Raw genomic sequence first — 23,677 nt, forward strand, 5'->3', positions numbered from 1 at the left:
TCCTACAGCACCTGCACCATTACTGGCAGGGCAAAACAGGCCTACTAATTTTAAAAGTATCGTATAATACCACTATTTGGAAGAAAGGTTTTGCGCTTGAGATACAGAATAAAACCACTGCCACAGACTCTATAAACCTTCCTCCATCTGTGCTACTTGTGCCCAGGAACCCTGACAATACATGGGAGGATTATAACGGCAAGGGCTTTTGTTGGAAGTGCTGGACTCTATTTATTTTAATAGACAAGATCACTGTACAGTGTATCATTGAAATGAATGGGATCAGCTTTTCAAAAGCAGTAAAAACAGAGGTGCTGACAGACCCTACTCCCTCCTATTCAAACCGTTGCACCAGCACTTTGATACTGTGGTCAGCTCCCTAGCTAGCCTGCACACCTAAAAAGAGCATTCAGGTTGCTAATGCGTTACCCTCCCCTTTTCCATTTCTTTGCTGTGTTCAAACCACTGATGATGGTGTTTCTAGCTTTAATCTGAGTAGAACCACCATTCTGCAGTATTTAGAGCAAGGGCACAAGGAGGAGGCAGGACAACAGCTGTCCACGATCTCCCAGTGTGAAACAAATCTTCATTTTTATCTTCCTATATTGCACGAACTTCTGTGTTTGATTGTGTAACTTAGCATTCCTATGATCTAAACTTAGCAACCTCTCCATAACAGAGCCAGAAGGAAAAGCTTCTCCAAGACGCTTTCAGTTCTATAGCAGTTATTTCACAAGTGCCAGCACCAATGCTGTCATAATACTAAAGCAGATATCGCTAACCTCAGTGATAAATTTTTGCACTGAATGCTTCAGGTCCCAAATTGTCTTTAATGTTCCATTTATCCCTAAGCTGCTGCATTGCATTGTTTACTGGAAGCAAGTACTTCAGGTTAGGAAAAATTTCTTCTCAGAAAGAGTGGTGAGGCAGTGGCAGAGGCTGCCTGGGGAGGTACTGGAGTCATTGTCCTGGAGGTATTCAAGAAACATACAGATGTGGCACTGAGGGACATGGGTTAGTGCGTGTGGTGGGGATGGGCTGATGGTTGGACTAGGTCATCTTAGTGGTCTTTTCCAATCCTAACGATTCTATGATTCTACACTTACCCTCCCGCTAAGAGGAATAAATGTATTGCTTTATTAAACAAGTGTGCATGGACTCTGCACACATGTGCATGCACGCACCTTGAGAATAGTGTTTCATTAGTCCCAATTGAGCGTGAAGACTAAAGAAAATTCCAGCACCAGTACCTATAACCTGACATATCTGTAATAGTTTACAATGCTGTATCTCCTTTCCCACAGCCCATATCAATACGCTGTACTTGGTTTTACTGCAGTGCTTGGCAGAACGCAATCTTGACTCACAAGGGTTTCTGTTCAGTGCACTGACTGGAGGCATGGAATACCTAATAAGCTGCCATAAGATACGCACACACACACTACTTTGGATCAATGATTTCTCTGTTCAAGGATGTTACTGTGTAATACAGCTTTAAGTTTTCAACTTTGTCATATTTTCTAAACTCTGATCTCTTCAATTTACTTTCAGTTATGTGACATTCCCCTTTAGTGGAGTGAAAGCATGCATTAGCTAAACAATGTGGTTTGGATTTAGTGTTCCCATGCATCATCATGAAAATGTTTGTCTCAGCAATAGTGTCATTATTGTTACTGGGAACAGCTGCTCCACCATGTCTTTCGATCGTGGAAAGCAGAGCGTCTCCCTTCTCAGACCAGTTTACAAGCTGGGAAACTAAAGTGAGACCATCAGGCAGGAGGTTTATGAGGATGATGTGTTCTGTACCTGGCTTCCTCCTACCACAAAGGAACCAGAACGTGCAAGAACAGCAGCAAATCTACGTTGCACAAAGCAACGTTTGGCTCCCTCCACTGGTAGCTCCTCTGCCTCTTGCCCAGGGACCAACGGGAGCCAGAAACCCTCCTCTCAGGTGCAGCTCAGCTCTGGAAAACGTGACACGCTTCCAGCCAGATGGAACAAGAGCAGGGAGCGTGATGTTGATCAGAAGATTTAACATCTCCCCCAAGTTTCTGAAGCAAGAACATGTAATTCTACATGTAATTTCATGCTAGTACTCTTAGCCTTGCTAGAGCAAGTTTCGGTACACAGGTATGTGAGAGCAACACTGTCCTACTGGGTCCACTGTCCCCCTGCCCAACATCACAGCAATGCTCCTGGGTTCTGCAGCCACATTTCCTGTGACTAGGCACACGGGGACTGGCTTCCAGCTCACCATGCAGAGCAAGACCTCCAGAGGTCATTGGGCCTTAGGTGAAAATGATAGGGGGTGGAAGCACATGATCCCTAACATCCTTTCTACCCCAAAAATCCACTTTTTTTTTAGCTTTTCAACTACAAGAAGTCCACAGCTTTGGAGTACATTTCTTCCCTGATTTACAGCACTACATTCTACTTTTTTAGATAGCCAACTTTCCTCTGAAAGCTGGGATTGGGCATTTTGCACACCTCACTCACATCAGACAAACTTAATTTGGGGAAAGGAGGTAGTAAAAAGAATAAATACACTCCCATTTAGCATATATAAATTCATGCCACAATAGTACAAATAAAATGAACATGGCAAACTACAAGGATTTCTGACATCTTTACTGAAAATGTTTCTGTCGAGATTTCTTTTTGGCCTAAAAATGAAAATTTTCATCAGCCACAAATGCTGAAGTTTCAGTAAACTTGATGGGTGGGAAGAAATACGGTTTCCTAGGTGAAAAAATACACACAGAAATATAGGCCTAATGCCAGAAGTGTCACATCCTGTACAGAAGTAGCAGAAAACCAAGTTTTACCCATTTCTGCTTAGATATATTTATTCTGTACAATCTGCTTATGGTCAGAGATATTGTGGTTTCTGCATAATTGCTTTCTCCCAATCAAACTAAATCAAGCAAAAAAATATTCCTTCATCTATAAGATAGACAAACAAAATGCAGAGTAATGGCAAACAGCTGTGTAGGTAAGAGTGCAAAGGCAAAAACAGGGAACCCAGGCTTGAGCATTACAATAGGGAAGCTGTGAGTGAAGATCTGAGAGGTTCAAACATGAACAAAATGGCTTATTTGCTGCGGTAACACTCCCTGATGGGCTACTTGGTTGTGTTTGCCAATCCAGCAGTCTTTCCAGGCAAACTGCATTAGAGCAGTGTTCTAAGCAGAAATTAAGATAGCCAGGCAGCACTCGTATTCTGCCTCCCTGCACGGCTTTGCCTTAAAGGAAAAAGAAGGGGCTGACACTGGCCTAACAAGGCACTAGCATCCACCTGCTTTTCTTCAGTGAATGCTGAGAGGATTGAACTGCAGCACAGAAAACCTCAGTCCTTCCTTTTCCTTAGCAAGAGAGTGAATTAAAGCCAATTAAACCACTTGACTCTTGAAAAGGTCTCTGATAACAAAAGGGCATTTATCATTTACTGGAGGAACCTACATACATTAAGGGATAAAGGGCACCTCAGAAACCAGCATCTAGGCAGAGAGCAAATTATCATCCATTTTGGTGGAAGAGGTTGTAGAGGACAAGAGTGACACATGGGCACGAGGAGGGACGCAATCACACAGAGTTTGTGCAGCATGGTGGCAAAAACATCACTGATTAGTACAAGACACCATCACCCCCCCAACATTATTTCCCTACCATGTCCAAAGCCTGGGAAAATTAGTGAATTACCTACAGCTTTCCTCCACAAACCCTCCATGTCTTCAGTTTTTATGGTAGTGTACATTATAATGTGACCCCTGGCAAAGGAAAATGGAGCAACAAAACACAAGTGATGATTTGTCTGATCTGTTCACAACAATCATTTCATTGCCCCACAATGGCTCTACACCACTACACTGTCATATATGGAGAAGTGGCAAAAATAGCTCTTTTTTTCCCCCAGTGTTGGTCTCCCAGAAGTTAGGCAGAAAAATCCTGCTGCAGGAGGATGTGCAGCTACAGACTAGAGCAGCCAGGACGAGAGAGACAGGGGAGCTCCTAAGCAACTTCTCGGTTTGTATTAAAGGCCTCACACAGTGTCCCAAGCAGAAATGTTGAAGGCAGTCAGGCAGTGCCCCTGTCCTCAGGTCTCTCAAAGAATGAGTTCCACTGTGAGTGCAATTGCCACCACAGCGAGGAGAGCATGCAACATAAGCTGTGATATGGCACCCAACAGACTCCAGGCTAGCACCTTCTTAACAGTCCAGCTCCCTTTTGCAATTGGTGGGAGCGGATAGGGGAAGCATTTCAGCAGCAGTGAGAAGGAATTGCCTGTTTTATTTTGATGTGCAACAACCATCACTGCTGTGGGAGAAGTGAAGGGGGGAGGCATTCCCCCACATTGCACACAGTAGGCCGCATTGCACACAGTAGGTCAAGCATCCCTATCAATGCTGTGCATCTAGCTCACCAGCCACGTGTTCCTCAAACCCAGTTCTGTGAGGGTTTCCCAGGCATGCACACAGCACTGCCTATGGCAAAGTGTCAAAAGAGTTACTCTGAGGAAATGATTGTTTTGGAAACTTGCTTCTCAGATACAGTTTGCTTCCTCTTGAACGATTTTAAAGCCAAGGAGTTTTTGTTAGTAGTTGTTTTGGGTTTTAGTCTCTATTGCTTACTCAGTTGAGGAATATAACAGCTTCAGATTTAGGTTATCCATGTAAAATGTGTTTGGTGATCTCATCTTAATCCCCAGTGGATAACCGTCCAGATCACAAAGTCTTGAAGAAAAGTCTGGCCCCATTATGCAGGGCTTGAAGATTTTTGTTTGTTTGTTTGTTTCAAACAAAACTGGAATATCTGGGTGTTTGCTCAATCCGACACTGAGGTGCAGTCTTAGGCTCATGCAAGTCCCAGCCAACACTTCTTGGCCTCAGTCCTTGCTTTTGTAAGAACTGACACTGACCCTTTGAAAAAAGAGTCAAAATGATTCATATGCATCACAATAACACAACAACACTCTGTCCCTGTACAGTAACTCACATGACTGCAGTTTCGAGGTAAAGGCAGGTACTAAGTGATGTTTGCATTCAGTCGGTAGGTCACTTCTTTGCCTTCTTTAGCTCCTTGTCCCTATTGTTTTTTAAAGTAATACCAATGCTTTTGTGCCAGAAGAAAGATAAAAAAACCTTTAAGAATCAGTAATAATGTCCATGGAAACTCTCAAGAAGAAGATAATGGCAAATGTTATTGGATCTTCCCCCACCCACATTTTTTAAAACATGCCAAGAAAGCTACATTTTCTCCACTTGAACGCTGATGTATAAGATGGAAAAATAAATCATACTTTGTCTGTCTGTGGCTTTGTCACCTCCACGTGGGACTGCAGTGGATCCCATGCAGTAAGAGGATGAAGAACACCATTCTCCTTTAAGGAGTTCACAGCATTTCTCTTGTTGATCTTAGCAGTTACGTGCCACAAGAGCTGTAATTTTATGAGTAAGATGGAAAACCAAATCCTAGCTACTTATGGTTATGAATACACTAATTCCATGACAAATCACATTTTTGGAGGCTTGTTTCAGAGGCTGGCTGCAGAGCAATCCTTTCCTGGAGTTGGTGAGGAACCGTGGCAGAACAGCAAAGCTTCCCATGTTCCCTACTGGGAACAAGGCACCCAGACCTCATCACAGCAGTTCTCAGGCAGCTGGACACATGATGGGTGAGAAAGGTGCTGACAGAGCGTGCCAGATTGCAGTGCTTGCTCTCAGACTGCCATTCAGTACGGGTTTAACTGGGGTTGGCAATAAACATTGGACTGGACAAAAAAAAAAGGCCCTCACATTTGCTGCTACTTTGTCAACTACTTAAAATACTATCTTAGTTTTCTTCAAAGCAGCCTAACAACAAACAGCTCATTTATGCTGAGAGCACCAAGGAAAAACTATTTTTTTCAGCCCCTCTCTCTGAATGCATTCTGTTAGAACGTAGTTCTGGGGATGAAGCAAACCACAAGCTTACCAGAATTATCAGGTAGCATCAGTTTGCCTCTAAAAGTGCATCTTTTTGGCATGTGCTCATGATCATCCTTCTGACCCCTCTTTTTCTTTTGCTTCCAACAACTTCATTACAAAGCGCAATGACATTTGTGTAAACTCGGCTTCTCCCCCAGTAGCCTGAGACTCTCACTACCAGGTAATTTGGTGAATTAATGAGGAAATGATAAGATTATAAATTCAATTTAAAAGAGACTTTAGCGTGGTCTGTTGTTAGTGTATTTTATTGGTAAGTCCAGCTGAGAACTAAACAAGTGTGCTACTAGATGGCATATAATATTTTCAGATTGCTGCACGCTATCACTCCAAAATTGAAGTTTTAGCCCCTTCGCCCATTTCTTGTTAGCATTTCTGACAGCATCACCATGACAGAACAGGAGTGTATACGGCATACACGTGTATGATACTGCAGTTATTGATGTTACTTCTTCAGGCTACTACAACCCAAACAATCTACACTGTACGACTTTCTCTTTACAAGCCAATATATCTCTGAGAGGTTCATGCAAAGTTCAAAGGTTTCATTAAATATTCACCCACTTTCTATCTTTACGCTCCAAAAGTTCTGCTGACCATGGAGCTATGTATGAGGTAGGTTCATGTGATCCAGCTGTCAATAGTTCATCCTTGTTGGCATTTTTCCCCATCCAGATCAATAGAAGAAAACACATATATCTACATAGTTACCAACTTCTGCCCAACTAAGGCAGTAAACAAGAAGTGGGTGAAAAGAGAATCTCTACAAGGGAACATGTTAGAATGCTATTGACATTCAGCACAGAAGACACCATGTGTTCATACTAAGGTTATTGGAAGTATCATTTGTAGGGCTTTCCTATGTGAACTGCTACGCAGAAGCAGTTGTGCATGCATCCTCTCCTTTCCTCTAGGATACTCAAGGTGGGAGTTAAGTCACTGCCTCTCCCACTCCTGACTCACCACTCCAAGAACAGTCTTAAGACTCCTTTGTGAAAGAATAGAAGCATTCTTGCATATAACGTACAGTACCAGCAATACTTCATTTATCAAGATATTTTATATGCCTTCTGAGAGTCCCCAGTGTGAGAAGAATTCCTTTAGTCTAATTCTTGTTTACGCAGCATGAAATTTTTAGTGACTTTGTTGCTTATCTTGTCTGTGATATGATTTACATTAATCCATTTCCTTTAAAAGCAAACAATAAGAAAATGGAGGGAAAAGTAAAGAAAAAAGCCTCAACAAAAGGGCAGGCCAACTTTGAATTGACGTGGGGCACTTCATAAGTCACTAAACTCTAATCCCCTAAAACTACTGTTTCTTTGAAACTTTAATGTTCTGAGGTTGCAATTTTCCCTTTTTCTACAATTTGTATAAGATCATTTTATTGATACTTTTCAATAAATCCCTCATGAAATAGATAGCCATGCACCTCAACCTTTCCTAAGTCCTTCCTTAAAAGAGACACCTGTTGCTTGTGCTAAAGGAAGTAGGAACAAGTTTCATATTCATCCCATATGGTCTTCACAAGCAGATGTTTAAGGAAAAAAAAAAAAAAAGAAAGAAAAATAGCCACAAGCATCATATAACATCAATTTGATAGTATTTTTACCTTTTAATGGTTCCCTGAAACACCTGCGCATGCTCTGGCTTCGACCTCCCAACCACAGGGAATCCACCATGGCTTGTGTTTGCAAGAAGCCAAGCCAAGGAGGCAATGTTTTCCTTCAGGTGAAGGACTCTCACGTGAGGCTCCATAACATCCCTGGCAGAGAACAATTCCAGGTTCAGCCTGAAAGGCACAAAGCAGGCAGACAAAGGATCATTTAGTAAGTAAACAGGAAAAGAAGCGTGCTGTACCATGTTAGCACTTGATGAGTTTATGAAGTGTTAGTAAATTGCTTCAAGATGGAAGTGAATCTGCTTTATTTGCAAGTTAAAAATGTAATTACTCAATAAAATCTATTATCAAGCATTGCCTTTCTTTGTGTGAGAGATATGATAAATTCAACCATATGCACGACATGGTCATCCTAGGCAGAATACTGTAAGAGTTACTTATCAATTTGCATGGCTTCTCTCATTAAATATATACATAAATATATATGTATCTATAATCTGAACTGAAATCCTCTGGAATTCTGGTTGATTTCAAATAGTTTAATATTCAGCACTTTGGAGAAATTCAGCCTTTCATTATTGTTGTAATATTTTTTGTTGCATCAGTAGCATGTAGGAAGACAACCCTTTCAAAGGTTTCTAACATGTTGTATTCATTTTTTTTCCACTATTTTGTAACACTTTCCAGGTTCTAGACAAAGGAAATGTGAACATACATTGATTGAAAAACTTGTATCCCCCTGCTTCTGACATTAGGGTGAGATGAAAAGCAAACACACACTCTGCAAAATTCAGCCATAATTTCTCCAGAATTACAGTAAGCCAGATTCTGACAACTGAAGTCAGTAAACTTCTCTACTTTTAAACTTGCTTCATAATTTCTCTTTTCAAAAAAATACATTAATTATTCTGATTATCTGGACACATCATAAGCCAGAATCTCCTGTTCAGACACAGGCTGACAGAAACCACAGACAGAGACAACCGGAGCATAAATTTGCCCACATCCTGTTTTACCAATGTACCTTTCATCCCTGTGGTAAGAGCAACTATTTCCATATGTTGTTAATTATTGTTCTTCCCCCTGAGAGACACAGGGTGATTGTTTCAAGGCAGTTGCTCTGATGTTTTGTGATGTGACCACCTGCCTAAGAGCAACTGACCTGAGAAGACAGCGCAATTCATACATGGCATCAACATACACAGCTGTTAAATAAGTTTCTTCTTCTAAACTGAGATGGATTTAAATGAATCCTGAAAAAGAACAGTCTTGTGCGCACTGAATCACGTCAAGTCTATACTGTTATATGAAACAGACTACAGGCAGTGAAGATTTGGAACACCATCTTCTTACAGTCCAAGATTCAGAATACCATCTCATGGAAAAATGAACCTCTCTGAACAACATTTTATTTCTGATATAAAACGAGTAGTGGTTTATCTTGCAAATCAGTATGGCTGAGTGCAGTATTTAGTACAAGTCGGCCACAGCAACACCGAAAATTCCAAATGATTTTTGGTTTTAATTCTTAATTTCAGAGTACTACCAGTTGATGTGGTACAAGTAATGGAACTAAGTGGGAACCAATGAAGCTGCTCAAGATGAGCTATTGTCAGAAGTCTGCGATTGTGGCTGTTTGTTGCGAAATTATATTTTCATAAACGAGTTTGTCTTCTTCCTCTTTTCCATCTTTAGAGGCCAAATAAAAGTCTGTATTTGCTTGTTCTAAACTTCGTCTATAAACAACATACACTGTATTGCTATTAAATATACTGTACCTAGCACAGTGGATACAGTGTAAAAAATGATTAATGAGAACTGTTTCCTGAACTACGTAGTGTCCAAATTCTGAATGATTTCTAAATAAGAACAATGTGAATACTGCTACATTACAACACTTTCTAGAGTGTAAGAAATTTTTTCCAATTTCACAACTTTACATTTTTGCTCTATTGCATGGAAAGCAAATGTTCCAAATTACTGCAAAAGTCTATGAAACATCCGTAGGTCTTCTCAAATCAGCCATTTGTATAAAATCAAGGCTTAACTTTTTACACAGTTTTGTGATCTTGGCTTTTTCTGGTATTATGAAGTGTCTGTGTTGTCTACAGCATTATCATAGGGCAGCTTTTTCACAACACACTAAGGTTTGGTACTGATTTAGTGCTCATTGGCAGTGACGTTTCTTTCAATTACTCTTCCATCTATTACTGTAAAGAATAATCTTGCTCTGAGAGGAAGATAAAAGCAAACAAAATAATTATCTTATGGAATATGGTTATGAAGCCAAAGAGTCACAGATCTCCAGCCTTCCCCACCATGGGAGTCTCCAATTGCCATTCAACCTACTACAAGCTCTGAGGTTCCTCCTGTGCAGCTAGGGTTCAAGCTGTTGTTAAACGAGTACTCAACACACTTCTGCCAGGAGCAGCCTTTACAATAGCTGGGATCCAAAGCCAGCAGAGGAAGCTTGCAGAAGAGCCAGAAGGAGAACACTAGTAGTAAGGAGGAGGCTGAAAACTATTCCAGGCACCTACAGGCGCATAGCCCCATCAACATCCACGCTAACTGCCCAGACCATGCTCACAGCGCTTTGAGCAGTGGTGTCCCCTGCAGATAGGTTATATTGCAAAACCTATTAATATGCCCAAATGCTTCCCAAGGACACTTTGCTTAGCTGGTGAATGCCACTGCTGTTGCACACCTCTATTTCTGTAGCACAGCCCTTGGTTTCAGAATGCAACTTCAAGCAACAACATTTCATTTATCACTTTGAAAATTCCTTTATATGTGGAGTAGCAAGAGGTTTGGATTTTATCATGTAGATATTTCTCATGTGTTTAGATTTTCCTCAAGGAGAGACACGATGCTATAGTCACTCTACTAAAATAGATCTAGTGTAAATTTTTCTTTTATAGGACACATGAGAACTTTTTCTCCGCAAACGTAATTCATTACAATAGTGTAATACGTTATAGTATTAAGGCTATTTCACTGAGGTTATGATATCCAAGTTTCAGGTTCCTTTTAAGAGCACATCCATGACTGGGGATATAACATGGAACAAAGACAATCTGCTTTACTACATAAATAGGACGGTCATTTGGTAAGAAGCCAATATCCCTGAGTGGTAAACTGTCTTGAAGTGATTCATGGAAATGTAGTTTAGGCCCTCTTGCTATTAAATCCAGTGGAAGTTTTCCCACTGAAATAAATTGTTAAGGATCTAACCATAACAGATCTAATCATAACATGGAGGTTTCCTTAGACAACACGCAATCCGAGGGAACCTTTCCTCATATAGAGTTTACTCTGTATTTTATGCGAGTTTCAAGTGATTAGAAGGACTTAAAGGGTGGTGGGAGGGAAAGAAGAATAATCCTAACTCAAACATACTTCAGGGACCAAGGTGCATGAGAACACAGGCAGTGTTGTTCACTTGGATTTATTCACGTACCTGCCCTCATCTTTTTTATCCGTCTCTCCATTTCTACACTGAGAGTGTTTACCCACTGACTCCCCACAGGCCATCCTGCTCAGAGCAGCCCAAGATTTTATTTGGGCTTCTTGTAAACCATTGTTTTATTGCCCTGACTGGCCACAGTTATCTTGTATAAATAGTTCTCAGGATCTTGTTTTGGGGTTTGCTTAATGCTTGTGGTGATTTTTGAAATCATTTAGGCTGTGAGAACCCTGAACAATCAAGAAGACAAGCTGGTTAGCTAGAAGGTACATTATCAGGTTGGAGATCATTACAGTTACTTACCTTTGCTATAAGTGCATTACCAAGTATTAGAATGATTCAGTTCCAGTTTCTACATCACGCGTTTTCTGTGACTATGGCTTTCTTTTTTCAAAATGCACTTCACTTGGCCAGAAAAAAATAAACAGATTTTTTTTCATGGTTTTCATTTCAGTACAAAACACACCCCATGGTTATGAAGACCTTCTGCTAAATTATGAATAGAGATTATTAGTGTTAGCTTCTTTTTTCTGTACCATCTTTAAAAAAACCCTATTATGAACAAACTCAAAAAATGGCAGAAAGTTGCTTACATTCATTCTCTTTTATTTTTAGGGTCTTGTTTTAAGTAATAAAAAGACATACAAGTAACAGACCCAACAATGTTCTTTTCAACAAGCCATTTGGTTTAAAAAAGAATTAAAAAATCTTACCCTAAATTTGCATGTCAATATGGATCTCACTATACAGTAGAACTGTACACATACACATGCAATGCTTATCATATGCAGATGACCAAATTGAATAGATTTGCAAGTGGATTAGTGAATATTGTGGGAAAAAAAAAAGCTATTCTTTCAGTATGCTCCAGGATAGTCACTGGAATCAATAGGTGGAAACAAAAAGTTCTATGAAACCTAATTACACAGGAAAAGGACATCAAAGAGTTTTTAAATTGGTTTGCTCTATTCATTGCTAACTCCTGAAACAGATATATTTAAACTGCTTTAAAATGAAAATAAATGAAGTAAAGCACAGCATAAAATGATGCGAGTGCACTCATGCTAGCAGTGTGCTTTCATCTAATTAGATCTATTTAAAATCAGTTTTCAGTGGAACTCTGCACAGCAGACAAGGCCTACAACTCCTCGCTGTCTTATTTTAGTTGAAAATGAAATGGAGGGAGGAATTCTTCTGTTAAACCAGGAGCCAAAAGTTTGGCAGAGTTCAGTCTCTGTTCAGTGTATCTACAAATATTTATACTGACTGTAAGATGACAAGCTTCCCAGCATCTCCTGGTCCTGGCTCCCTCCATATCCTTAAATGAGGGGACATTCAGCTATTCAGCCCAATGGCCTTTTGATAGCACAGCACTTACTGTGAAATGTGTTGTTTGGGTTAACTGAACGTCTCTGTCACTTATTTCCCAGAGAGGATTTGAAAGTTATATATGTTTAGCAACTACTGTATGCTAAAGACAAATGGATTTCTCATAATCTGCTGGGAAAATGTCTCTAATGCTTGAAAAAAAAGAAAAGAAACAGATAAGGAAGATTTTTTGTTTCAGAAAAGAAATGGAGGGGGGTATTATGGGATGTCAGTAGGTTTTCTGCTAAGACCTTGCTTCTGTGGTTTTCCCTTATGAAGTTTTTCCCAACAGCACTGTCAGTATAAAAAGCCACCATGTTAGAAAAGGAGAAGCTCCTACTCATGGAAAAGGTTGTTTATAGGAGAGCATTTAGTTTTTAAGAAAAAGCTCTTTGTTGTGCATATGCAGATAAAGCCATGTGTGAGCTCAGCTTTCACAGTTCAGGTTCAAAAGCAAATTGAGATTGTAACTAGCTGCCTAAATTAGTAATGAGCTGTGTCAGACGTGGGGCGCTGCACCATGGCTATTGATGGCAACATCCAATGGGCATGACCTGTTATCTTTCTTCCTATAGAAGACTACCTTTTCCAGAAATGTGGAAGATCCAAAATCACCTCATCCATGGGGGATCTGAAGCCTCACCTCAATACCTCAAAGATCGGAGCATGCTGCAGTAACCAGGCTCCAAGGGAACTAGAAGCAAATGCCCTTAAACCAAGGACATTTGGCAGTGCTATCAGCAAAGCAAGATTCATACAGGCAATGTGTAGATGTCTCTAAAGAGACTATACATCTGTGAATGGTTGCATAATTAACTACAGGTCACCACTGGTCATCATATATAAATGTTTCTCAACAATTCTGTTAGTACAGACCCCTCTTTCTCTTGTGTGTAGCCTTCCTGATCCCTACAGCAGGTTTTTCACCAAGTGGAAGAAGCAAACAACCTATAGCCATTTACAAGTGTACATTTTTTTTCCCAGAATTCATATTCCCTGTTCCCTTGGAAATCTCTCCTCAGTCCTCCTCAGGGTCATGGTGCTGCATTCCAAGTAGATATGAGGTACAGCAAGTGGCAGCTCTGGGTTGCTGCATAAACTTCATCAGCAGAAAGCATCAGGAACAGCAACAGACTTAAGAGCCTCCCCCTTTTCAAAGAGACCTGTAAGATGTCTCTCCATCTAGCTACGCAGTATTTTCTCTCCCATGGGTAAACACCTACTAGAGACAAAAGCCAAACTTTTCCTAATAACTGAACAACTGATAAATTCAATACCTGCACACAAAATACCTGTACCATGGGCATCCACATTTACACGTTATCCCTTGTATCCATAGTCCTTGTACACATACAAATGTGCATAGATAAACACGGAGAGAAAAACCTAAACAGGGATTGGCTGTCTTGATGTCTTATGGGTTAACGTGGCTGGGCATGCTACTTATTACTAGTGTATTCAGAATGGGAATGACTCAGTTATCTTTGCATTTTCCAAATTATTATGTGAGCCTGTAAGAATCTTTTTTGTAAAAAGAAATTCTTGAGTTTGCACAGACTCCATCTGCCCTGGCATCATATCCAACCTGAGGCAAAAAAGGTCATTTTTCAAAATGACACTAACACAAGCAATTTACGTTCAGGTAAATGTTTTGAACCAACTTCCATAGGAATAAAGTGAGAAAAGCAATTAATGTGTGTGCTAAAATAAATGCCTCACGATCCTGCCTATAACTGAACAAACGGGAAAATTGATGATCTCTGGATAGATCACTGCAAAGCAACTTCCAAGGGAAATTTGCAGAATACTAAGTTGGCTCTTACAGTTCAAATGCAATGACATGATGAGTTTCTTGCATACATATGCCAAAAAAACTAATACAAACTGGAAAGAAGAGAGGAAAGCTCCTGTGAGACCATTTACATAAAAGCTTCATTCAGGGCCTCCACCCTCATGCACTGTACCAGCCACCTTAGCTTTTCCACCCTGCCTGTTCCAAGAAAACACTGACTAGTATGTTAGAAATGTTGGCTTAAAATGTTTGGGAATGGACAGTGACAGCAATGTATGTTTTAATAACCAGATAGATTATCAGATGATCTTTTGTCAAAATTATGTACAGAGGTTTAGATCTAACAGACTACAAAATGAGTAAACTAAAGCAATGCAGATGGAAAAATATATGAAAAAAAGAGATTTCTGATTGCACAGTACCTCTGAGAATCAGTCACTTTCTAATGGATAAAAGTAGACAGGTTATTAAAAAATAACATTGGCATCTGGAGATACAGATTACCCTACATTCAGTCCAGTAAATCTAAGCTTGTGACAATTATAACCAAGACTGTGAGAAAAGGCACTTCTCCTTCCATTTGTATTTGCATTGGGAAAAGCATTCAAACCACCAAATTGCAGCATTCCCACTTCTAAAATACTAGCCCATTTTTTACACCACAAGCATATCAAGAACCATAATAAAACACTGTTAGTCACTGGTGGTTTTCTCCAGCACTCAATCCTTCAGTCAGTTCGTGTTTAACATTTTATCAGTGATCTGAATGCAGGAGACAAATGCATCCTTAGCAAGTCTGTTGGCAATACTAAACTGGGAGGTGATATTGGAAAGATGAGAGGCCGTGCAGAAGGATCTAGATACACTGGGGCATTGGGCAATCAGCAATGCTGTGTAACAAAAAAAAAAAAAAAGAAAAAGAAAAGAAAAAAAAAGATATTATTTCTAAAAAGGGTACTTCACTTCTCAAACATGTTAAAATTCATTAAAGTCTACTTCAGGGTCCCATCCAAGGCCCTTTGTGTCAACCCTAGGTCAGCCAGGAAGGTGGTGATCATCACAATCAGATTTCTTCCAAGATGAAGAAAAGAAGCAGAGAAACTGAGTGAGTCAGTTTTCAAGACACAAACTAGTGTCTGATTTGTGGTGTAGCTAATGGAAGAAGCACTCCATAGGATCTCTGTTAAAAGGAGCAGTCAGAGCTGGGTAGATGGAAGGAAACGGCCCCGAGTTGCAGCAGGGGATGTTCAGGTTGCATACCTTCTCCAAAAGAGTGGTTGGACACTAGAACAGGCTGTCCAGGGAGGTGGTAGAGCCATCATCTCTGGATGCATTCAAGATATGTGAAGATGTGATAATTAGTGACATGGTTTAGTGGACAGTAGGACTAGACGATCTTACAGGTCTTTTCCAACCTTAAAGTTTCTATGATTCTATTTTGTGCTGTCTCCTTGTTGTAAATACATAATTCTTTCTGTCATGACAACCACTATGAGAAGTTCCTAACACGTTTTTATGAGGAGGTAGCAACACTCATGAGAACAGAAAAGGTGACATAGACACGAACAGTGAAGAGAATTCATTTCAGCTTAAAGTGAACTCAGAAGCAGTCTCCAGCACTATACTAAAGGTAATGTCTTTACATGTAACTCAAAAAGACCAAAATACAACTCCTGTATTGATGGACATCTGTATTCCAATAACCAGCAAGGATTCCCTAGAGACTTCAGTGAGCTTTGAGTCAGAACCATCACTTCTTGAATGAATTCAAAGAGTTGTTCAATGACATCTTCATGAGATTGACTGCTCTGCCAGCACAGCTGGATTTTCAGTAAGGCTGGCTGGCTTTAAGTGGAAACTGTCAGCATCTGCCAACGGTGGCCAGACAGCAACACAGACTCAAGCAATTAGTGGAATACCCATCCAGTGGCTGGGGATGATCTGTGTAAGTGTGCATACTCCACCTGTGTGCAACCACATCTGAAAGTTGTGGTGGTACCTATACAGGCAGCAGCAGTTTGTCCTCCCAGGTGAGTCATTGGAGAGCCTTCTTCTAGCCAGGTCAGCAGAAGCCATGTTGTTTCCCACAGCCAAAAGTCGCTACATGCATTTTTTATGTACAGACCTGTAGAAGCAGGAGCAGCTCACTCACTGCCAGACAACCAGCTCTGCAACACGTGTTATTGGTTCCAGATGCTGCTTCAGTGCACTTCCTCCAGTGGAAAGTGTGCAGTAGTAACTTCTTTCAGTTTCACAGGACTCCCCAGAAATGGAAAACACATCAAAAGTCCATGTGGATTTGTCATCCCTCCCTCAACATCAAGCAGTCTGCAGTGCCAACTGCGACATCTGTGGAAAGACTTCTTCACAATCCAAAGGGACCTGTGTCACATTTGCTAATGGTGCTTTGACATATGAGGCCTGCCTCCCACTGGGCCTTACAGCAAGAACCATAACCTCCTATTAAGCTCCTGCCCACTGACACAGCACACCTAATGCTTGCAGCCGGCTTGCCAACCCCATGGTGGTCTCATTCACATTCAAACTTGCTTTTGATAGGTAAAAGAAACCTTGAGCCAGAAACAAGAGGAAAAGAACAGTTGCTTAAAGTTTCACCGTTTGTGATCTGTCTCTTTGTGCTTCCATACCTTCTCCCAGCACTTTGCCCAACTGCACCAACATCAGTCTTTCAAACAACTTATGTTTGTTTCCCTTAAAAATCTCATGACAGAGTACAATATTCATTTGCAGATTCAAAACATTTTCTTCCTAGCACACAGTGGTTAAGATCAGTACTCAATCTGAGTAGAACATACTATTTACATATTGAATATTGCAGGAGGGGTGGAAATCCAGCATAGATTGTTCATGATTAAAAAAAAAAAAAAAAAAGCAGGAGAAGCTGAGCCTGCACAATTTAGACATATCAAAAAATATAGTTTCTCAGAGCCTGCAAACATCCCAGTGTAAAACACTTTAGGCTTGTGAAAAGGTAATCATGCAAATACACAGACCCTATGTAAACACTAAATTATTTACAAGTCTCTCCAAGGATTTCAGTCAGACAACTTGTTGGCTTATCTTCACCATCCTTGTCATTATTTTCCTGTATTCACGCTTGCATTGTGCATACTGGGTTCTGAGGACTGCAGTGACTACCAACACACTTCAAAGTAGAGGAGGTCAGCTGGGAGCTATTAGCAGCCCACAGCCCTTTGTGTCAAAGGAGTGTGCTGCAGGCCAGGTCGTCACAAGCCTTGCTCTCAGCCAGCTCCATGCTTATTCCTCATCTGCTCCGTGTTACCTTGACGGCACAGCATTAGCTACAGCTCTCATCTGGACATTTTGGGAAAGGGAATGGCTAAGAGTGGGAAAGGTTTATTTTAGTTTGGAAGAAGAGTTGTATCTGCTGGTATTCATTGTAATATGGGAAGAGTGATTTGTTTTGTTTGTTCAGATTCCACTCTAAAAATAAACAGTAAGGCAATCAAAATCTTGGGCATCTTTGTATAGTTTTAGCAATGTAAATAAAGTCATTTTGACTCATGCAGTACCTTTAGATAGCAGATTCATTACACAGTCAAAATCAGAGGTTGAAAATCATCTTCTAGAGTTCACAAGGCTTTTCATTTAAGGACTAACAGTACTTGCTAACACAACAGATTCTGAAAGCCACATGAGGTATGTAAGCATTTTCTCTAACTGAGAAAACTGGAAAAAAGGATTGTTTTGACCAAAGCAGTACAACAAAATGGGTCAGATCTGGTGACACAACTGCAAGTTCCTCTTGGTCTCCTGCTTCTGTCCATATAGCCTTCCTTTCTGCCTCATCTGAATATTTGCATTGATACTATTATCCTGTTTGCATGTAACTTTTTCCTAAGAGACGCTATGCAGATTTGGACACTGAGATTGCTTTGTGCTAGATTTGAAATTTGAGGTGAAATTTAATACTAAAATAATCCAAGAAAACAGTGTGCCTTATCTTTGAAGCTTGAAGCTGATAAGGCCAATTACATCATTTTTGTAGATCACTCACTGTCATTAAGTGTTTTTCCCCAAAATCCTGCATAGGAAGATAATCAGATCTCCTGAAAACAACAAGCTAAAGAGCATCATTCATCATCACCTGTCAGAGAGCAATCAATTACATCAGTTACATCAGTAATGTAAGTATCCAGTAAAGCTGCAACTCTGCCCAGCTGATAGTTCACCTCTCATTCACATTAAGACAACCTTTTTCTCTTAGGTTTATTCACACCAAATCCAAGTGCACCTTTTTTTAGGAACAGTTCTGGATAATTTAGAGCCAAAAGCACTCTGAAGGCCAGTGCATAGAGAAATAAGCTAATACCAGCTTCTTTCCAGAATAAGACTGTGAAAGTAGAAAGGCTGGATGTGACAACAGAGATCTGTGGGAGCTGGTGCAGAGCAGCAGGGTTCAGTAAGTCCTTTCAGCCATCTCACATGAGCACCACCAAGCCCATGCTAAAAAAAAGGCAAGGTAGTTCAGCTACTCTTCATAAAATACATCAAGTTTCAGCTGGCCCTGCCACAGGATTTCAGTACAGTTGCTTCCCAGGTAATGGAATCATGCTAAACTCAAAGCCCAGAGAAAAATAGGCCAAAAATAAAGAAAGAAATAAATAACGGATGAAAACCGGTCCTTTGCCATGTTTGCTATACCTGACAGAGAAGCAACTTAAAGTCCACATATAATTTTAATAAATTTCAGCCACATCTCAACATCTTCCCTCCATCATTCCTCTAGCAACCAGGGTTCTCCCCAGACAAAGTGAGGCCTTGTTACAGCAGCTCCCTTTTTCCTTTGTGCAGCCAGAACAAGATCCAGCTCCTACCACAAACACTTTACAAAAGACAGACTGGATGCCTTCTGATGAGAAATCTTTGCCAAGTCCACCCCCTAATGATCCCTTTCAGGATGAAAGTGCCAAGTGTCTGTGGGACACATTGGCTTTTCAAGGAGGTGAGATGGGGTGCACCACATGTGTCCTAGTGTAATGTCTCTGAATGAGCACTTGTGTCAGCAAGATGAGTGAGGAAACTTTTAGTATAGCAGTTACAAGTCTAGGCTTAAACCAAAAGTACACCCCCGAAGTCTGGTGATTTTCAAAATCCAAAGCCTCATCTAAAAAGTTTGCTAATTACCCTGATTTCTGTAGCAGGCCAAACCAGGACATTGGATCCCAAATAACCCTCCAACTTGGGTTGGCTCAGACTCTGGATCCAATGTCTGTGGTGTGGGCAAAAGGGAAACCAGAAGGGATAAAGGAAAAAAATCACCCTTGCTCCGTGGATCTCTAATACAGGGCCACCTCTGATACACTTTAAAAATATATATATAATGAGACCACTATAATATATATTCCAGCCAAAATTCTTGGCTCACAAAATCAGCTTTATATGGTATGCAATATAGAAACACCCAGGAGACGCTATAAGAACTTTGACAAGGCTAATATTAAGCTAGAACAAAACAGAACTACTGGCACCAACTCCACTCAGCTCTTAAGTAAACTTGTCCCATTAAAGAGTAGCCTCTAAGATATTTTCTCTCTGAAGTGTATAGTAGCTTATAAAAAGCAGGAAGAGTTGCCAAGATGTAGATGTGTTCAAGTACTCCTTACCCTCATTAAAGAACATTCCCTGGCAGCCAGCAGTTCGGAGCATTCCAGTGAACCAGATTTTATAATAGGGGTGTTTACGGTGGTGTAAGACGTAAGCTGGAAATCATGGTGCACTGTAGCAGCCATGTACTCAATACAGCTGTCTTTGGGTCCTTATCGGTCAAGGCACAGGATGTGACAAGCAGGATGGTCAAGGAAATTCAGATATAAATGAGTATTAAGAAAATATGTCAAGGCTTTCTGCTCCAAAGTAAGAAAGACATCAAGAGATGCCAGTGCCTGCAGAGGAGTTAGGTAGTGGAAAACCATGGAGGACTTAGGAATCAGTTCCACTGGTTTCATGTGCAACACAGGGATGTCTTCAAAGCAAGCAATTACATAATTTAGCTTCTTAATGTTTCCACTTATTTCTACAGGAGTTAGGAGTTAAATTATTTTGTGGATCTGGCTTTTACTTGCCTCGATCATTTAAAGGCTATTTTTCCTTTTCATTTCAGTGTCCAACAAATCTTCTGCCGAGGGGTATTGTCCACTGGAAGAGGAATCAACTAATTATCTAAAACAGGTCTTTTCATCCTTAACACCTCTAAGGAAATAGGAAAGAGAAGATCTGCATTTCTCTCTTGCAGTATGAGTGCTAAGCTAAGCTGCCCCATCCAGAATAAGAGAACAGACTATGCAAAATGAAAGCTGGGTACAGATGCATGAAGAGTCCCAGAGTGGAATACTCCCACACAGACATCTGAATACCCCTAGAGCTGAACTTAAAAACAGAAGAGAATCGGATAGTTGGAACAGTCCCCCTTTGATAAAAGACTAGAGAAGCAGATAGGCAGGCTCCCACAGCATCTTATTAGCTGTCGGACCAGTTCATTTAGTCTGCATGGAAAACGTATGAAAAGAAAGTCCCAACCTGGCACCTTTCTTTAGAATTTTGACTCAGGTTTCAGGGATGCTCTGAAGTGAACAAGAAACAGAGATGTGGGAACATGAACACAGAGGGGTTTTGTGAGTTTTGTTGTTGTTGTTGTTGTTTCTGTCTTGTATGAATCTGTGTTTTTGGTTTTGTTTTTTTATTGCTAGGTAAAGTAGCAGGAGTTTGCTTTTAGAATGCTTGCAAAGACTACATGTGAGGTACAAGATGTTTAAATTATCACATCACTTTGAGAGGTGGATCATCAGACCAGAGTTGCCTCAAGTTAATGTTCAGGATTTTGGGATGTCTAACTATAAAACAGATCAAGGAATAAAAACACATCTTGGAGGTCCAAGGTGGCTTAATGGTGAAGCTTCCTTTCTTTATGGAGATAACAAGGTGACAAAGCATCCAAGAAACACACTGGAGACAGCAAGCAATGATACCATAGCTTATTCAAAATGAGAAGATTTAGAGCAAAAATTGGCAGCCTCTATGGATCAATACAATTTTACCAAGCTGCAATACTATATGTTTTGCTTTAGAGTATTAGTGTGACCAGAAATTTTCTTTAATGTTACTCAGGAAGGCAGGAAAGGAGTGGGAGGGATATTTGATTATTTTTATATGGATGAATATAAAGATAGCTAGATAGATTTGTCCTTCAAGTGAATAGGACCTTACTCTGAACCAGGAAAATAGCTACAATTCTTTCCATGGACCTGTCATCCAACCAAAGCACCACAGGAAACTTTATGACTTCTTCCCCTCTGTTTTATCTGCCATGTTACATATAGAAGTCATCTATTATATCACAGATTGTTTTTATTTCCTCCTATCACATTGCTGGCTTTCTTCACCTCCTGTCAAATACAGTTGGACTGTACCCAGCATTCAATGTGCCTGCTAAAAACATTCGGATTTGGCTATATTTAGAAGAAAGTTATAAAGTGTGGATAGAACAAGTCACCAATGTTTTTGTTCTTCTGAAGGGTCATGTGAATATAGTAGAGTCTAATACTGAGAAAAATGACAGCTGAAGTGCCCTACAAATAGCTTTGTCCATGGATGTATACTACCAAAATACTCCTTAAGTAAAACAAGAAGTCTTTTTGTGATCAATAAATAAAATACTTTTTTCTTCTATTTTCCAACACAATACCTATTTCATTCATAGAGGATATCTTAAAGAATTGGCTTTTCTGCATTCTTTTATATGATATAATAGTACAGTTCTTATTACCTACAGGCAAATGTAGACCTGGCATCTACATTTAGGAGAGAAAATGATTCTTATTACTGGTTCAATTACTGGTTGTAAATGCTCACCAACAGACTGACATTTCAGATACTGGCTCACACACTGGAAAACGCACAGGAATGGTTGGGTTACTCTCACCTGACCTAATATTGATCTGACCAGGCTATTCCTTCAGTCCTCAGTTAGCGGAAGCGGTTCCACAAGACAGTTCCTCTGTCTTAAATTGCTGTCCTCAGATGGCAGAACTCTCTGCCTGAAAATGTACCAAACATACAGGAAGCCTTGTCCAGTCATCCAGACGTTAGATAAGGCAAAATTTACCATAAAGGACTTTACAAACTGTTGTAGTTCCTCTACTCAGAGGCTTTTGCTCACAATAAACAGTCACAGCTGTCTGTGAAAACCTCAACTAAATTCCCCACTGGACCAATCACACTAATAAACGGCATCTAACTAGATGGTTCATGCATTATAGAGCACTTAGTGCCCTAGGGACTCTGGTGAAAGTGGTAATTCAGATCCTACCAAAAACTCTAAGAAAGAAGGATTCTCTACTGTTCTGCTCACACAGCACAGCACTCCGTGAGGTCCTTTTTCAGGATCATAAGAACCTCCTTTTGTTCCTTTGTCCCTCCAAGCTCCACCACTTGTAGGACTCATGCTGTTTCAGTGCAGAACGCAACAGAGAAAACTCAGCAATAAAAGAGACCTCACCATTCTCTCCTGTGATGAACAAAAGGTTCCACATCCAAGTAAGGAATACATTTCAGCCTCAGGAGGGAGCTGTACAGGGATGCATTAAAAAAATCACCAACCATCTTGGCCACCATGACAGCCAGCATTATCAGTAGCAAGGACTGGACATCATTTGTGATCTCTACCTAAGGAGAAAAAATAAAAACAACATTTTTTTTTCATACAACTGGAGACATTGGCAATGGTTGCAGAGGACTACCTACTTTTTTTCACAGGGGAGCAGTAAGAAATTCAGATACCCTGAAGCTGCTGGGAGTGGAAGGGCACTTTCCCTCCTTCCCAGGGATGGGAGATCTGTCAACACTTCCATCCAACCGCCTTGGCGGATACACTGACAGCTCCCCCTCCCATTCCCACCATCTTGAAGCACTGCGCTGACATTAAAACTCAAGTCTGAGTTCCATATTTCAGGTGGCTTGTGATAATTTTGCAGTTATCAGAGATGGGTAAGTAGAGATGGAGTAGTTAGGTTGTTTTAAATAGTTTGGCAGTGTGACAAATGTTAAAAAAATGCAAACAAATACAAATATTTTTCTTTCTTGCTGAGCTCAGGAGATACAAAATAGTTTTCCCATACTGCTGCTTCCTGACAGAATAAGCTCCTTGTACTAACATCGTCCTGAAGGATGCCAGAAAAGAAGGAGCTCTCAGCAGAAGTCCAGCTCAAGAGATCAAGAAGCAGGAACACTGCAGTTACCATACTCACCAACATCTGGCAGTACAAGGATGGTGCAGACATCCTTTTCCCTGTGATCATGAATCTATCAGTATGGCACTGCAATACCCACTTTAGGAAAACAGAGTACGTGCACAGGTTATGGGGTAAAATATCTAAGACACCGAATATATCTTACCTAGGAATATTTGAACT

General features: G+C 40.4%; 1 protein-coding gene across 1 annotated transcript in view; it reads right to left on the reverse strand.

The window, feature by feature from the left end:
- The window catches only part of LOC107310155 (chloride channel protein C-like), a 77,375-nt gene that overhangs the window by 11,880 nt on the left and 41,818 nt on the right, over positions 1-23,677 (reverse strand). Inside the window, exons 12-13 of the mRNA XM_015855558.3 lie at positions 22,765-22,931; positions 7,594-7,773 (exon numbers count right to left, since the gene is read on the reverse strand). Of these exons, the coding sequence (XP_015711044.3) occupies positions 7,594-7,773; positions 22,765-22,931 (347 nt within the window). The remainder of the gene's footprint in view (positions 1-7,593; positions 7,774-22,764; positions 22,932-23,677) is intronic.

Source organism: Coturnix japonica, chromosome 2 (genome assembly GCF_054131305.1).
Source record: "Coturnix japonica strain WE chromosome 2, WE-NBRP24, whole genome shotgun sequence".
NCBI lineage: Eukaryota > Metazoa > Chordata > Aves > Galliformes > Phasianidae > Coturnix > Coturnix japonica.